The 17,961-nt window shown below is 43.5% G+C and overlaps 1 protein-coding gene across 6 annotated transcripts in view; it reads right to left on the bottom strand.

The window, feature by feature from the left end:
* FOCAD (focadhesin) overlaps nucleotides 1-17,961 on the bottom strand; it is a 199,744-nt gene that overhangs the window by 139,900 nt on the left and 41,883 nt on the right. For all 6 annotated transcript variants that reach the window (XM_007061677.4, XM_043546322.1, XM_037902048.2 and 3 more), the window contains 5 exons: nucleotides 16,694-16,795; nucleotides 12,280-12,484; nucleotides 3,632-3,838; nucleotides 2,187-2,274; nucleotides 1,251-1,453 (listed from right to left, as the gene is read on the bottom strand). In XM_007061677.4, the coding sequence (XP_007061739.2) occupies nucleotides 1,251-1,453; nucleotides 2,187-2,274; nucleotides 3,632-3,838; nucleotides 12,280-12,484; nucleotides 16,694-16,795 (805 nt within the window). The remainder of the gene's footprint in view (nucleotides 1-1,250; nucleotides 1,454-2,186; nucleotides 2,275-3,631; nucleotides 3,839-12,279; nucleotides 12,485-16,693; nucleotides 16,796-17,961) is intronic.

Below are 17,961 nucleotides of genomic sequence, written 5' to 3'. Positions count from 1 at the left end.
GATGTGGCAGACAGCTCTCACCTATCCGCAGAACATTTAGATGGAGATTTTCAAAAGGAGGCTGGATAGTCATCTGTCTCGGATGATTTAGACAACAAGTCCTGCATCTTGGCAGGGGGTTAGACTTGATGACCTTTGTGGTCCCTTCTAACCCTATGATTCTATGAACATATGGATGGAGTCTAGAGGAGAGCAACAATAATGATAAAGGATTTTGAAAACCTGACTCATGAGGAAAGGTTAAAAGAAACAGGCATGTTTAGTCTTGACAAAAGAATACTGAGGGTGGACCTGAAAACAGCAATCAGGTCTGTTAAGGGCTATTATAAAGAGGATGGTGGTCAGTTGCCCTCCATGTCCACTGAAGGTAGGACAAGAAGTAATAGGCTTAATCTACAGGAAGGGAGCTTTAGGTTAACTACCAGGAAAAACTTTCTAACTATAAGAGTAGCTAAGCACTGGAATAGGTTTCCAAGGGAGATGGTGGAAATCCTCAGCACTGGAAGTTTTTAAGAACAGGCTGGACAAATACTTGTCAGGGACGATCTAGGTTTACTTGGTCCTGTCTCAGTGCAGGAGGCTGAACTTGATAACTTCTCAAGGTCCCTTCCAGACCTACATTTCTATGATTCTGTGCAGGAGGGAGGGAGAGTTCTCAGGCTCAAGATCATGTATCAGTAAATAAGAGGGGAGCAACAAGTACGTACAAAAAGATTCCAAGATGATCAGTTGACACCATAATAGGTGGTACTTTTATGCCCCCTTTGCCTTTGTTCTCCCTCCCTTCCCCAACAACGTGGAAAGAGAAGAAAAGAGTGGTGGTTGATGAGACTATACTGTTACAAGGAAGGGGATGAATAAGAGTACCATAAGCAAGAGTCTGAAGGAGGCAAAAGTTTTGCGTTCTATTGAGTGCTGCTATTTGGCTAACAGCACAGGATGAAGATGTATTTATACCTTTACATCTGTATGAGCTGATATAAGGCTGTAAAAAAAAAAAAAAACAACCATACAGGTAGAAGCGATGCCCAAGAGCAAAATTAGTTTTTGCTGCCTTCCCAGTACTTCCCATTTTACTCATCTTTAATACACGTGTTGACAGTTTCCATGTCAAGTTTAAAAAGAACACACACACCACCTTTAGAAGTCTCTAATGTAAATTACTGCATGTAAAAACGCAGAGAAACTGTTATATTCCCCCTAACCCAATCTGCCCCAAAAGAAGGGAAAAGCCTCAATTAAACCTTTACCAATTTCTTTTTATCCTTTATGCCCTCCTGCTGTACCATTTCCAAAAGATTTATAGCCAGCTGTTGCCTAGTGGGGTCAGAATCTTCCTCCGATATGCAGTCCTCAACTGCTGTTGAAGATAAGATCTGCAACACAGGCATCACCAAGATGATGGCTGTGGCTGGAATTTTGTGAGTTTCTGTACAGGAAAGGAGCTTGCAAGCTATTTGAGCAAGAGAAAAAAATTAGGTGGAAAAAAGAGTTATACTTTTCAGTATGACATACACATTTTCTAGCAAACACTCTGGTCAAGCACAGTAACAGTCCCCAAAAGAGTTGCAATATATATACATTATACTGCCACAGTGCAAACTACTTTCCTGATAAGGACCACATCACCAAATTTACATTTCATGCCCTTTATACCAAGCCACCTGAGCACCTTACATCAATAAACACGGAAATGGAATATAACAGAAACCCCTGCTTGTTAATGTATCAGCAGGAAAAGTCTATTCTCTATTACTAAACCAATAAGTCAAAAGCCCAGCCAAACAAATAAGCTATACGCTGTGCCCTCAAGATTGTCAAACGTGAGATCAGAAGAACTGTCAGAAGTAACAGGTTCAGGAGGCCTGAACCCTGTGCTAAGGCTATCCTGCTGCTGGCTAGAAAAATTTAAACCCCGATACAAAGGAAGAACAAGCCAGCAGATGCTAACATCCATGACAGGAAACAGGAGGGGGGAAAAAAATCTGTTTTCGCCTTTGGCTCCACCAGATCAAACTTTTATTTTTTAACAACAAAAAATTACAGCTTAATACAATGAGCGTTCCAATCACTGCATCTAACTTCAAAGAAGACTGACTACAAAAAGACAATGTCTTAAATTTAAGGGAACAAAACAAACAGGAAACCATGATCTTGGAAACTGGATATTCCAAGCAGAACTTTACCTAGGTTTAAGATGGGTTTCTGTTGACACGCTGGAGACCGTAGCAGAAGTAAACCTAATCCAATTATGGCCTGTTCAACTGGAAAGTCCTGAAGAGGTAGGAAAAAAAAATGTTGTTTGAAGACTTCAGTTTTGAGCCAGACTGGGTATGAAATAAACAAACATATCAATATTGCATGTCTTTTTTATGCACACAGTATATACTGAACACAGTGTACCTGTTCAAACCTTGCAATTTAAAAGCAGCAACCTTTCAATAAAGGTAATCAACTGGAAGCATGAGCTCCAATACAATTCAAGTCTTTTATTAAATAGCCACAAGATTCTGATTAGTTTCTCTATAATTTGGTTTAACCTATACTGGCCAGCTCCCTACACAACAGTCTACATTGAATCTAACCAGTCAGCACTAAAACATAGTAGTTGAGATATGGGGATTTCATAATTTTAAATTTTCTGGCTTTTTAGTTTTGCAGCGAAGAAACAACAACAACAAAATTAAACCCGGGCTTCATATATCTACCATAAGCAAACACTATGGTAAAAGCCTTATTAGTTTAGATTAAACAGTTCAATGTCTATGTACTCTACATAGGCCTAGAGATCTTCAAAAATGGGTGCCTAAAATTAGGCTCCTAAAACCATATTCTAAGGACCTAAATAAGTACCTGGATGTCTAAAGTGCTAAGCATCCTCTGTTGGTGCCAGTACGATCTTCTGGGTAATCTGCATTTTTTAAAAACCTGTGCTGGCAATTTTATCCATAATACACAAATTTCTGTGAAAATACTGGGCCTGAAGCAGTGAAATTCACAGACAGTGGCAATCTGAACTCTACAATGGTCAAACTCTGCTCCTAGATCATGTTTCTAATAGGGTGGAGCGATTTTCTCTAGGTAGCAAAAAACTTTTGTCACTTCAAAATAAAGCTACTTCAACATTAATAATGAAAAGTTATTTAGACTTCCAATACACTAAAAGTTATTGTGAACTGTTTTAGACATATAGCCCAATCTTTTCAAAAATGCATTAGGCTCCTAAGGCTATATTTAGACACCGAAGGCTGAGATTTAAAAAGCACCTATACAACTTAGGAGCACAAGTCCCAATGATTTGAAACTGCAAACCCTGATTGAGGATTACAGCCTGATCAAAACATTTCAGATTTCTTAACTTGTAAAAATTCAATATATTGGAAGATGGTGCTTGTTGCAAATACAGGACATGCTATTTGCTTATGAATTTTCTATTAACTTTGTGTTGGTCTCACAGGGAGGATAATGAGAACCTTTGATTGACTTTTTCAGCACAGATGAGCATTTTAAACAAAGATTCTTAGCAAGAAAAAATAACTGCATATATAGATCCACTTTGAAAGACCACCTTTAAAATGGCAACAATCTTTCCATTTAATGTAGCTTTTTGTATCTTCTCCCAAATTCTTACCTCTTGCAAGAGCTCAACATTTTGCTCTATTAAGCAAATTGTAGATGAACATTCCCCTGTCACATTCAGACAAATCTCACAGAAGCACAGAATCTGCAGACAAAGCTGGGATAACTGGACTTTCCAAAAAACAGGGTACCGAAGCAGACTGCGGAATAATTCTTCTAGAAAGAACAATGCTTCCGTTATTTGTGGCAAGTCCTTTATCTGTCGAGAAAAAGAGATAGCTTACAACACATACACACACACTTTTTTATTTATTTTCCTTCTCCCTTACATGATGTGTGAAAGAGTTTCAATTTCTATAGCTGGCCCTAAGAGTTGTATAACTTTTTCATTGCGAACTTTTCTAAGAACCTTGCAAAAAACATATTAAGAGATAAACTACCAACCCTAACATTCTATGCCTGATGGCAGGATCAGTCTTGAAACAGACAAGCCTATCTGCAGTTTGAAACTCAGCATAAAATCAGACAAAAACTTAAAGAATTAACAAGCACTGCCCTTTTCCTTAAGAGGGACAACAGGCAGACATCCTTGGTTTTGGGTCCTTCATTCCTGATTTGCTACTGCATGCAATTCAATTCCTAAGCTTCTCTGGGTTAGTGATTGCCAAATAGAACAAGCGGTGCAGAGGTTTTCTAACGCTGAAATTTTCTTATTATTGAGATTCCCCCCCCCCCCCATCACTTTTCTTATTATCTAATCTTGATTCCAACTTCAGTCTCCAGAGGTAGCAAGTCAGTATCTTATTCCCCTGAAGCACCATGTAAGTTTATCTATAGAAAAAAAAATTGTATTCTAGTGTCTTGACCAAAAGTGTCATTTTATATTTGGAAGCAGTGCAGAAGAGGATTCAAATGGCAGGGTTTCTCAATAGGTTAATGTGTTAGATAGGAAAGATGTTCTGCTCTTGCAAATTCCAATTCCAACCAAACCCAGCTGTTCTAATCAAAATTCTGGAGCTGCTGTTATGAATAACGTTTTGATCTCACCCACATTGGCATTTATTGCAAAGGATTAAGAACAATGAACCATCTGCTCTAATCAGGAGCCTTGTGTCTGCTGAATTCATCAAGAGGAAAGTCTGCAGGTGACCAGCTGAACCTTTCACCAGTGGTTGCCATCATAAGACAACAAAATAATTACGAAGCTTTCAGCATTTATGCAATACACAGTAGCAGGACTAAACGAGAGGCTAGATAAAGAAAGGATAAAAAGGGCTTGGGGATCGTAGGAGGAAGAAAGGACAGGTTATGAAAACAAGCTTATGAGTTCTTGGGCCAAAGATTTACCTAGCTGCAGTGAAAGACACACTGTGGACAAGGGGACAGTGAAGAGAATGTTAAGCTTAGTATACATTTAAGAAAATATAAGTGATTTCTAGCAAAACAGAGTTCACTCCTATAGTTGTGTGTTTTGGTTTTTGGGGAATAAAGCAGGTTCTGAGAAGTTTTCTGAGAAGTTTTTTTCTGAGAAGTTTTCTGTGTCCCTTTAGAAGTCTATTAGCATCCTACAATCTTTAATGTGTTTATCTTCACTACACCTAATATTTCCATTTTGCAGACAGGGAACTAAGGCAGAAAGAGGCTACAGCCATGTCTACACTACAAAATTATTTATGTCATCATACAGTCACCACAGTTATTAAATTATTGTGTGTACACACTTGGCTCCTTGTGTTAGTGGTGCGTGTCCTCACGAGGAGCACTTGTATCAATTGTATTGTCAGTCTGGGGATTATGGGATGGCTCCTGAAAACCAGTAACAGTCAACATAAACAATGCAGTGTCTACACTGACACTGTGTCAATCCAATTATATTGACAGTGACTCTACACCACTCGGGGAGGGGGTGTTACTACGTAGGCACAGAGAGGCACTTACATGGGTGGGATCCAAATTTACGAGAAAACACTTCCACAGCTAGGTCGATGCAAGGCAGCTTACGTTGACCTAACCATGAAGAACGGACCAGACCTAAGGGAGTTGCCAAAGCTCTCCCAGGAAGTCTGTGATTAAGCAGGGAAGTCCCTCCCGCATCTCCTGAGTCTCAGGCTTGCAACCTAAACACTGGACCATTCTTCCCCTCTTCTCCTCAATGAGCTATGGCTGAGATTTTGAAAGAGGCCCAAGACAATTAGGCACCCTACTTTGCACTGAATTTCAGTGAGAGGTAGGCCCCAGCCTACACACAGTACAGTTGTGCCTTCCGGTACACAGTCCCACTGGCTTCAGAGAATGTCACACTTATTTACGTAAGGGCAGAATTTGTGTTCTTATTAAAACACAAGAACTTTGTATACCCCATTTCACACTTTAAAACCAACCCATCCAATTTCAAGTGTTACGAGTTTTCTCAAGACAGCTCATGATGTTAAGAACTGGCTGTAAAAAACAGTTACCTACCTTTCATAACTGTTGTTCTTCAAGATGTTTTGCTCATGTTCATTACACTCTAGATACGTGCGTGCCCATGTGCGCAGCCGTCTGAGATTTCTGCCTTAGCGGTACCAGTAGGGCCGGCTGTGGCGCCCTGTGGAGTACTGCACTCACGCCTCGGAATATCAAGCGCCGCCGGCCCTACACCCTCTCTGTTCCTTCTTGCTGACAACTCCTACGGAGGGGCAGGAGGGCGGGAAATGGAACGATCATGAGCAACACATCTCGAAGAATAACAGTTACGAAAGGTAGGTAATCATTTTTTCTTCTTTGACTACTTGCTCATGTCGATTCCATTCTAGGTGACTCACAAGCAGAATCAATGGAGGTGGGCTCGGAGTTCACAGTCTTGCAGCTTGCAGCACTGCTCTGCCAAAGCCAGCATCATCTTGACCCTGCTGAGTCATCGCATAGTGAGACGCGAAAGTGTAGATGGACGACCAGTCACGGCCCGACAGATCTCTTGGATCAGCACCTGCACCAGGAAGGCTGATGATAATGCCTGCATCCTAGTTGAATGAGCTGTCACAATCGCCGGTGGGGACACCTTTGCTAGCTCATAGCAAAAGCAGATATAGGCCGTGATCCAAGACGAGATTCTCTGGGCTGACACTGGGCAACCTTTCATCCTGTCAGTGACAGCAGGCTTTGGATAAAGGACTGGTAAGTAAATGTCTCGACCAGTGTGGAACTGGGAGATGACCTTGGGCAGAAAGGTAGGGTGCAGATGCAGCGATACTTGTCCTTATAGAAGACCATATTGGGTGGCTCCAACGTTAGCGTCCTGATCTCGGACACTCCACAGGTTGAAGTTATAGGGACCAAGAAGGAGACCTTCCAGGAGAAAGGCAGGAGGAAGCAGGAAGCTACATCCTCTTGGACTGGTGGCTGGAAGGGTTCCAAGGGAGGACCTGTGAGCCTCGACAGAACAAGATTCAGGTCCCAAGAGGGGACCAGGTCCCGGACATGCGGGTAAAGGCACGCTAGACCTTCTAAGAAGTGCGCTGTCATGGGATGGGAGAAGACCAAGTGGCCTTGAAACCGAGGGTGGAATGCCGAAATGGTCTCTAGGTGTACCTTGATCAAAGATGGCGACAGACCCTGAAGCTTAAGGTGCAATAAATAGTCCCGGATGTCCTGCAGCTGGGCCTCTTCCGCACGAATATGTCGGTCCGAGGCCCAACACGTGAACCGCTTCCACTTTGCCACATAGGTAGCCGTGGTGGATGGTTTTCTGCTGCCCAGCAAAACCTGTTGGACACCAGTGGAACACTCCTGTTCATTCATACTTAACCACACAGCAGCCAAGCCGTCAAGTGCAGCGATGCCAAGTTCAGGTGCAGCAGGTTGCCATGGTTCTGGGACAGCAGATCTGGCCAAAGAGGTAGCTGCAATGGGGTGGCTGCTGAGAGACTCAGCAGCATGGCGAACCAGTGTTGAGAAGGCCACGCTGGGGCTATGAGGATAATAGATGTTCTGTCTTGTTTCACCTTCAGCAATACCTTGTGGATCAATGGTACAAGCAAGAAGGCATACATCAGCGCTCCCGACCACAGAATCAGGAAGGCGTCCAACAGGGAACCCTTGTCCCTGCCCCACAGACAACAGAACAGGTGACACTTTCTGTTATGCCTGGACGTAAATAGGTCCACCCTGGGAGTCCCCTACCTGCGAAAGATCAAGCAGACCACCTCCGGAGGAAGCGACCATTCGTGGCGATACGAGAAGGTCCTGCTGAGGCGATCTGCCAGGATGTTCCTGATTCTAGGCAGGTGGGCGGCCACCAGATAAATGGCATGCTACACACAAAAGTCCTAGAGGCTGAGCGTCTCCCGACAAAGGACTGAAAACCTAGCATCGCCCTGCCTGTTGATGTAATACATCATGGCTGTACTGTCCGTCAGGACTTGAACCTTCCTGCCAAGTGGGGCAAGAACGCCTGGTAGGCCAGGAAATCTGCTCTGAGCTCCATGACGTTCATATGAAGAGCCAGATCACTGTGTAGCCGGTGAACCTGGGTGTTGAGCTCGCCCAGATGGGCTCTCCAGCCCAGGTCCGACACGTCTGAGACCAGGGTAAGTGACGGAGACGGGATCACAAAGGGAACCCCTTGGAGCACTGACTCGGGATCCAGCCACCAGTCCAAGAGGATGTACTCAGCACCATGACCACTTGGGCTAGGGCGTGCCTGCTGGGGATATAGACCAGGACAAGCCACGCCTGCAGAGGCCGTAGATGAAGTCAGGCATGGATGATCGCGTATGTGCACGTGGCCATGTGGTCCATTAGTCAAAGGCACGCGTGGGTTGTGGTGAGCGGATGGCTCTTTATGTGAGCAATCAAGTCTGACATGGCCTGGAAGCGCACTTCTGGAAGGAAGGCCCCACCTCGCATCGAGTTGAGAAATGCTCCGACAAACTCTATACATTGGACTGGAGTTAACATGTCCAGCTCGTTGGACAGATGGACCACACCAGATTGAGTCTATGTTGCACCTGCTCCCGAGACCTGCCCTTTTTGAGCCAGTCATCGAGATATGGGAAGATCGGGACCCCCCGACATATCAGGTAAGCCGCGACCAGCGCCACACATTTTTTGAAGACCCTGGTGGCCGAGGACAGGCCAAAGGGTACCGCCGTGAATTGGAAGTGATGCCCAGCCACTATGAAACACAGGAAACGCATGTGGCCCAGCAGTACAGAGACATGAAAGTAAGTGTCCTTTAAGTTGAGAGTGGTGTACCAATCCCCCGGATCCAGAGAAAGAATGATGGAGGCCAGGGAGACCATGAGGAACTTCAACTTCTTGAGAGACTTGTTGAGGCCACGCAGGTCCAGGATGGGTCTGAGGCCCCCTTTGGCCTTCGGGATTAGGAAGTAGCGGGAGTAGAATCCTTTTTCTTCCATGTCCCGAGGAACGTCCTCCACAGCCCACAAGCCCAGGAGCTTCTTGACCTCTTGAACGATTGCTCTTGAGAAGGGTCCCTGAAGAGGGACAGGGAAATGAGGGAATGAAGGTGTGGGGGCAGGAAGGAGGGGTGTCAAGAACTGCAGGGTATAATTCCAAGTCACTATGTCCAGGACCCAGCGGTCTGACATAACCCGCAACCAGGCCAAGCGGTAGGGAGAGAGGCGGTTGAGGAAAAGGTGGGTTGGATCCGGTCAACTGAGTGGGGCATCGCTTCTGGGCCCCTGGGTGTTTGGCAGCCCCAGGCTGGGCTGGCAAACGTAAGGAAGAAGGGCGATGATGACCAAAATTAGCATCTCTTCTCACAGTTCCCGGACGACGCTGGCAGGGTCTTGGCAGTGGCGGTGGTCGGAAGGGCTTTCTGGCTGATTGTGGCATGTGCATGCCCAACGAGCGAAGGGTAGCCCTCGTGTCCTTCAACCCGTGCAGCCTGGCATCCGTCAGATCCGAGAACAGACCAACTCCATCAAAGGGGAGGTCCTGGATCGAGGCCTACATCTCCTCGGAGAGGGCTGCTGTCTGGAGCCAGGAGCTGCTTTGCATGACCACCGCCGATGTGACCACCCTTGCTGCCGAGTCTGACGCATCCTATGCCATCTGCAGAGAACATCTGGCCGCCGCAGTACCCTCCTCCACCACAGTGCCAAACTCTTGGGCCAGTCTCAGAGGGACGGATTCCTGGGACTTTCTGCAACTGTCCTAGAGATTAAAACTGTACCAGCCCAGCAGGACCTGATGGTTCGCCACCCAAAATTGCAGGCTGGCGGTTGAATAAATAAATAATTTCTTAGCCTCTTTGTTTTTGGGAGTCGAGGAGGTGGGGACCTGTGTGTCTTTTTCATTGGTGGCAGATACAACGAGAGAACCTCGGGGTGGGTGAGTATAAAGGTATTCAAAAACTTTGGCCTGCACAAAGCACTTTTTCTCAGCCCGTTTTGAGGTGAGCAGAATGAAGAGGGCGGGGTCTGCCACAAGGCCGTGGCTATCTCGAGGACCCCCTCATGTACAGGCAAGGCAACCCGGTCGGGCGTAAAGGCCGAGAGGACGTTGAAGAGAGTGTCCTCCTGCTCTGCCATTTCCTATACCTCGAGCCCCAAGTGCTCGGCCATATACTGGAGAAGGACTTGATGTTCCCTACAGTCATCCAGCGGGCTAGCTCTGGAAGGTCCCAAGACTGCCTTGTCTGGGGATGACAAGGAAGACTGGACTGCCGGTGGGGGTGCTGAGGTCTCAACCACCGTCATAGAAGGCGGCTTTGGGGTGGGCACAGGTTCCTCCACCCCGGCTTTCAGTACCGGGCCCAGTGCCAGTGGGGCCACCAACCAATGCCCCACCGCAGCCACCAAGGAGTGCTGCAAAGGAGGCATCGTCACAACCAGTATGCCTCATGCGCTTCAATAAGGCCACTGCGCTGGCTACTGGCCGTGTTGCCATTCTGGTGCCGGAGACAAGGGAGCGGGCTCCAGTGCCCAATCACACCGATGAGACCTTGACGATGGGCTGAACTGGCCCTCCGTACCAGAGGAACCACCTTCCGAAGACCAGGAAGGAGCCGACAATGCCTGTGTTTGTTTACTGGTTGTGGCTACCGACGACCATTGCACAGGCGTAACTGAACAATAACTGTACCGTGGAGAGCGGTACCGGTGCTGGGGAGACCGGTGCTGCAGAGACCAGTACTGGGACGGGGAACTTTCCCACTGTGTTGGTGATCGGGCCTGATGCCTAGAGGATGACCATCGAGAGAGTGAGCAGTGCCAGGAATAGTAAGGGGAGCATCAACCCCGTGCCGGTGAGTAGCGCCAAGGGGATCTGGAAGTTTGCCTGGGCAATCAACAATGTGATTGGGATCTGCCCCTGGATTCCAGACACAGCGGAGAAGATCAACATCTTCCGTCCGGCAACGAGCATTGTTCTCCTGCTCCTGAGGGGTTTTAAGGGTGGGCTTGCCCTCGTGGGAAACCTTAGCCAGATTCTGCAGCACCGGGGTCTTCATCAGAGCAGGTGGAGACCTGTGCTCTCTCTGTGCCTGGGGAGCCTGGGACGATGAAGGTGCAGCCAGGAATGTGGGTCCCATACTGCTCCCACGAGTCGGTGGCGGATCTTTAAGAGGGCTGGGAGCCCCAGCTGGGGAGGCATGATCACATAGCCCCGGAGTAGCCTGACTGGCAGGCCCAAGTCCCTTGCTAGATGACCCCTGGGCCTTCTTGTTCAGTGCCAGGGAGCACTTCTTGGCTTCTTCTTCAGCCCTGGCGAACAATGCCAGGAGGAGCTTGGTGCCAGTGAAGCACTGTGCATAGAGGCGGAGGCACTCAGTGCAACCTGTCTGGGCGGCTTGGAAGCCGGGCAGAGGGCGGACTCCATTAGGATAGCCCTGAGACCGATATCCTGCTCCTTTTGGGTGCAGGGCTGAAAGTTTTTGCAGATCCAGCACCACTCCTTAACACGTGACTCCCCGAAAAACTTAAGGCAGCTGCCATGGGGGTCACTCACAGGCATAGGCCTGCTGCAGTTTGAGCAGGACTTAAACCTGGGAGACCAGGGATGCTCTGCCTGGGGCAAAGTCCCACTTGGACCCTAACTACTAAGTAACACTTAACTATCAAATGCAAACTATGTACAACGGCTCTAAGGTGTGAAGTTCAGAATGGTAGAAACTGCTAGCGCTTGCTAAGCAATAAAGGCACTCCGACCGACCACCACTGGCGGTCAGAAGGAACTGAGAGGACACAGGGCCGGTGGTGCCTGATATACCGCCGAATGAACGTGGCACTCCAGAGGATGCGACAGCCAGCCCTATGGGTACCGCTAAGGCAAATATCTCTGACGGACGCGCATGTGGACGCATGCACACCTAGATGGAATCGACATGAGCAAACACTCGAAGAAGAACAGCAGATTGTGATTGGTTCAGGACAATAACATTCTGTCTCTCACATGCTGCTGTCCCAGCTTAAACTGTATACAAGGCCATCAGCATCATTAGTTACTATCACACACAACACTTGTTCCCAGTTAGACCTTGCATGGTCAGATTTGAACACTTAAAAAAATTATATTACCTTCCCCGAGAAAACCAGACTTATCAGTTCTGGATTTCCAAGCTGCTGATCAAATCTAGTTTGTGGGAGTTGGAATGCAGCATTGCATGTGAACACACAAAAGAGTAATACAATAACAAAGCTGCTTTAACTAAGTTTATTTGCAGAAGGCAGGGCCAAGCACTAAATTAACTTTTACCTGAAAATGTGGAATCAAGTCACAAAGCAGCTGAAGAATAAGGTGTTCTAGTGTAGAAGGTGCCTCTTTGTTCTCAGGACCATGTGGCTGAAGTAAGATTTTAAGTAGACCCATTCGCAGTTCCGCATTCTCCCCCAATTGGGACGGTTCACAATACAGGTATCTTAAAAATGGGGTCATTATACAGACGCATGAACTCTGTGCCCTGCATTTCAAACATAAGTTTTCTGAGACCACTTACTGGTAAAAGTCAGTGAACAGTGAAACCCAACCAACATAACATTCACAGCCTCTATAGGTATCAACATTGTGCAGGATGTATACTAATTATGAGAAGACACCATGACAGTCATTGCTAAATCTCACAATAAGCAGTAACAATTTGATTTACTGGCACAGAACAATATAATGAGCTCTTGTATAGTAAAGGTGCAATTAAAGTGCATTGCCAATATACTTACTCTGTACTGCTGCATGAATAACACCTCACTTTATACTCTTAGATATGCAATGGCATTTTATATTTGATTTTTTTCCTCAACAATTTAGAAAGCTGTTTTCTGTGCTAAATGTCATCATAGATATTGCTGTACCAAATTATGTGGTATCTGGATAATGTTGTTCAGAAATACAATTATAAAATCTGACTGTTCATCACTATAAATCAAACACAAAATAACTTATTGTTTGAAAGTTACCACACCAACAGTGATCAAAACAAAGTACTGCTTCAACAAGGGTTGCTGCCGGGCAAAGAGTGTATCACTGTATTGTTTTATTGGATTCACTTTGCTAGAAACTCACAACTACACATTTTAAAAAAATATCCAATTGTTGATCCATTTATGACTCATGGTCTCAAAACTGGGAATCACAATACTGTTACAATGCCCAGATATTCTTAAATAATTAAGTACCTCCAGAAACCTTTCATCTTCTCCCATTCATGTCTTAAAAAAATCAGTAATACATTTGGATCACTATATTCTAGATCTAGGATTTTATGCTATAAAAGCCTTTGGATAAAAAGTGGCAGGAAGAACAACAGGACAAGTGGGTTCTTCCAAAGAATGCAGCTATTGTCAAAAAAAAATTAACCAGTTGTCGCTCCATATTCCCATTCATCACACAAAATACCTACTATACACCTAAATATATACTAAATACCATATAAAATAAAGTTTTTCTGGCACCCTCCAATGTCGCTGCAAATTTTATCACTGATTTCAGTGGGAGGATCAGGGCCATAATAATTAACTTCAGTAGGGTTTAGATTGAATGCATAATCAGAATTTCTCCACTGACTTCCAAGTAATTTGAATCAGGACTCGACTCCCTGAGAGGTTATGAAAAGCTATCTGTGGCTTTCCCCTTCTGCATACATTTTAAAATACTCTATTATGATTTCAGTACTGGAGAATGCATGTATTCGTGACAGCACACATTCATTACTCAGGCATTACTCACTGACTTCAGTGAGAGTTTTGCCTCAGTAAAGATTGTGGGATTGGACCAAAAATGAAATACATTTTAAAATCTTCTGTAGTTATCTGCAAGAAACAATTTTTTTTATTTTAATTCATTATAAATCTCTAGCTCCAGCTCAAGGTGTTATTACAGTAGTTCAGAAAATTTCAAATAAAAACTTTCCCATGAAAAACAGAAAAACGTAATGTCAAATTTTCACAATGCCTCCCTGTTTTCTGAGCTCCTTGAATAACAACAGTCATTAACATTTTAATAGATCAATAACAATTCCCAAACAGCCATACTATCTCCTCCAGTCACACCCACATCACCATCAGGCCATCCCCTGAGGGGGGAAAAAAATACAACTAAAACAAAACACTAAGACCCTGATTCTGCAAACTCTTATTCATCTACTCAACTTTACGTATGTGACTAGTCCTGCTGACTTCAGTAAGTGTATGCAGGATCACGCTTAAGGAAACAGACAGGCCTTATACCTGAAGAGTGAAATCCTGGTCCCACTGAAGTCAATGGGAGTTTTGCCATAGACTTCAATGAGGTCAAGGTTTCACACTTTTTCTGCTGCCCATTCAACAACAGATTATATCACATCCACTTATGACAGAATTCTTTATGAACAGTGAATTCCAGAATTGTAAAGAGACTGGAGGATCTGTCTTTCTAATATTTTGTTTTAAAATGAATCTGCCTTTTTAATTTGACATCAACTTAAAACTCAAACTTCTGTTTGAAGATTCCTTAACTTCTATCATCACAAGTAACACCTAAATTCATAAAATAAAGAGAATAAAGAGAAAAATATTTATATTGAAAAATATTTCTCTTACCCCAGTTGTCTACTTTCTGCAACAGAGCAATATATATGTAGTTAATTTCACTGTATTACTACAGTCAGTTCCCCTGTTTGTGAGAGTCTTTCACAAAGCAACAGAGAAAAGACATTTTTAAAAATATAGGGAAATATGTTTTGTAAAACTACAAAAAATGGTCAGTAACGCAGGGGCTGGTATAATACTTGATAGTGCTTTAAACTCATTTTTCAAGATTAGATTTCTATTTGACAGTGTCCTTTTAGCTCTTCACGTATACGTAAATGGTGTGGGTCTGTTTTTTTAAACAGACAATTTTTATAAAGGTGGCGGCTTTGTAATTCAATTTTTTAAATAAAAAAGCAAGCATCTTCAAAAGCCACCATTTAAAATCACTATCATTTAAACTTAACAGGAAAAATGGCTTGTAGCTATGGTACTAGTTTGCTGCACGATCCCAGAAGAAAAGCTCCCATTTTACCTGCAATGAAGTCATGTTGTATAAAAGATATTCATGGACCTTGTCATTGGACAGACTGTGCTGTTATACAGCTTTAGCCATTAAAATGTCAGCAATTGCCAACTTATCACACAGTGACATTTGAGATTAACACAGTTTCCCCAGCCACATATTAGCAGGCACCTCTGATACTTCTGTGGTAATGCTTTGCAAATGTTGACTTTTAAATGGCCTTCTGTTCAGCATCGTCTTTCCCAAAAGAACAGAGTTGTAGTAAGAAAAATATCAACACTGAAGAAAGCAGAAAACTCCTAGAAACACATGAATTGCCACACCAGAACACAGCAACTGTCCATCTATTTCAGTACCCTGTCTAACAGCAACAGTACCAGACGCCTCAAAGGAAAGTACCTGAAACCCACCGTGGACAACAACAGAGTAACCTGCCCATATGTATTCATGCCTCATTATTGGGCAGGTGGCTTGAGGGTTAATACTCCGACTTTTTACTTAGGTATTTAATATAGAGGATTTTCTCATTGCCCATGTAAATAGCTACTCTTTTTCTAAGTCTGTCTGAGCTCTTGGACTCAATGACAATGTCATGGACATCAAGTCCCACAGATTCATTATGTGTTGTGTAAAACAAAAACATAATTGCTATTATCAGATTTAAATGTGAATGAACTGAACATCCTCCTGTGCTTATGTTATGAGAAAGGTACATAGGAACTTCTGGTTTACCTTCTCTAAATCGTTCACTATTTCGTTTAACTGACATCCCAGCTCGTCTCCTTTCCAAACTAAGCAGTCCCAATCCTCCAAAATACAAATTTTGTATCCATTCAAAAGCCAACTGGCCAATTAACACAGGGAAATAATTTTTTGGTTGGTTTAGTGAACTATTAATGTTTCCATTAACATCCTCACTGTAGTGGATTTTCTGCCTGGGCTAGACCATTTCTGTGACAATCTTCCAAAGTTATACTTAATATTTGGTTTCATAACTACATGGTCTATAACAAAAGAGAATTACATTTTTGAATTCAAAGTTTTCATCCAACAATGACCTTTTTTCAGAAACTACATTTTTAATGAAAAATTAGTGACTTTTTCAAATCGAAGGCATCATCTAAAACATCAAAATTGTTATCAAAAATTCAGATACCATTTCCACAGCATTTTGAATAACTTTTACAATAACTATTTTGATTAAGAACTTTAGCAATTTTAGATATTTAGAAATTTTCCAACACTTGGAAACAAAAAAACTTTGAAATACAATTTTTGGCTAAAAAATAACCATTTTTCAACCAGCTCTAACTGACAGTATGTATTATTCGAAGAAATGTAAGAGTATCTCTACACAGCAAAGAAAAACCTGCAGCTGGCCCATGCCAGCCAGCTCAGGCTCGCGGGGCTGTTTCATTGCTGTGTAAAATTCCAGCCTCGGGCTGGAGCCTGGGCTCTGGGAACCCTCCACCCCATAGGGATTTTCTTTGCTGTTTAAACATACCCTAAGAGGGTTTTGTTGTTCTTTTTTAAAAACATACAACCACGTACTTTACCCTGTAACTTCAGCAAGCACTTCTTTGTGGAATTAGTACATGTTCTACAGATATAAACAAACAATTGAACTGTATTTGTTTTTTACCTCTCTGGACATTGCTGGAAAAATACTGTTATCTGCTGCAAGAGAACTGGCCAGCAATCAGGTCTGTTTTCAAGTACAGTGATCAGTGGATGAGGAGGATACCTGAAACACAGAGAAATTGCGTTTGGATCTGTAATGGAGGAGGCAAACATGTGAGGTAACTATCTTCAAGATAACAGCTGTAGATGTACAAAATTTAACCCCTGCCTTAACCAACTTCCTTCACGAGTTTCATCAAGATGCTATACATAGAACTAGTATAATTTTTGGGATCCCCTGGAAACAATATTCAAATGAACTGTTTTTTAGATACAGATTTAGGCAAAGACTTTTTCCAAAGAGTGCTTATAGTTAAATTAATATGCCCATAAATAGGTGCCTAAAAATCACGTAATTGATTTAAATACAGACAGATGGGGAGATTTTCAGAAACACACAGGTACGTTAGGTGCCTAACACTCATTGCTGTTCAGTGGGAGTTGGATGCCGAACTGCCCTTTGTGTCTTTGAAAGTCTCCCTCCACAATCTTGTCTTTAGGATCTCATATTTTAAATGCTTCGTCTTTATTGTCATAGAGCACCTTTCATACTTAAGGGATTCTTGAACACTGTCTAAAGCAATGGACTTGGATACCAGAAGTGCATCAACTGATTAACCCATAAAAGGAGCCATTATCTGCTCAACAATAAGCGTCACACATACTGCAGGATATTAAAACATTTTATTACCAAGTAAAACAAAGGAGCTCACAATGTATGGGGGGTATTAAACCGCTCCCCAATTAAGGGGAGGCCTCCCCAAAATTAAGATACTAGCCCAAAATACTCTGAAATGCTTCAGGTACCTCAATAAGCTACAGATGACAAGACTAATTATTAAAGAAGAAAACGTAAATCACTTAACACAAATAGGAGGGGAAAAAATCTTTGGAATAATTATTTAAAGACAACAAAAAAAATGGAGGAGAGGAGGTATAAAGCATATAACCTATACCTATTAGCTTATAAGTAGTACCCAGAAAAAAGTTCTGATCTGCACATCACCCAGCTCTTTGGAGTCTTTCAACTACAGATACATCTCTTCAGCGGGAGAAGCTGCCCATAGTGGCTGGTCCACTGAAGCAGAAGTTGCAGCTTCTCAAACCTGGTCTTTAAAGTCTGCCACCACTTTTGCTGTTTGACATATTACCAGACCGGACGACTATCAGTGTTGTCACAAATGTAAAGGGAAAGGTAAACCCCTTTAAAATCCCTCCTGGCCAGAGGAA

This window comes from Chelonia mydas, chromosome 5, assembly GCF_015237465.2.
Source record: "Chelonia mydas isolate rCheMyd1 chromosome 5, rCheMyd1.pri.v2, whole genome shotgun sequence".
NCBI classification, from domain to species: Eukaryota; Metazoa; Chordata; order Testudines; family Cheloniidae; genus Chelonia; species Chelonia mydas.
This window is presented reverse-complemented; position numbering and strand designations above follow the sequence as displayed.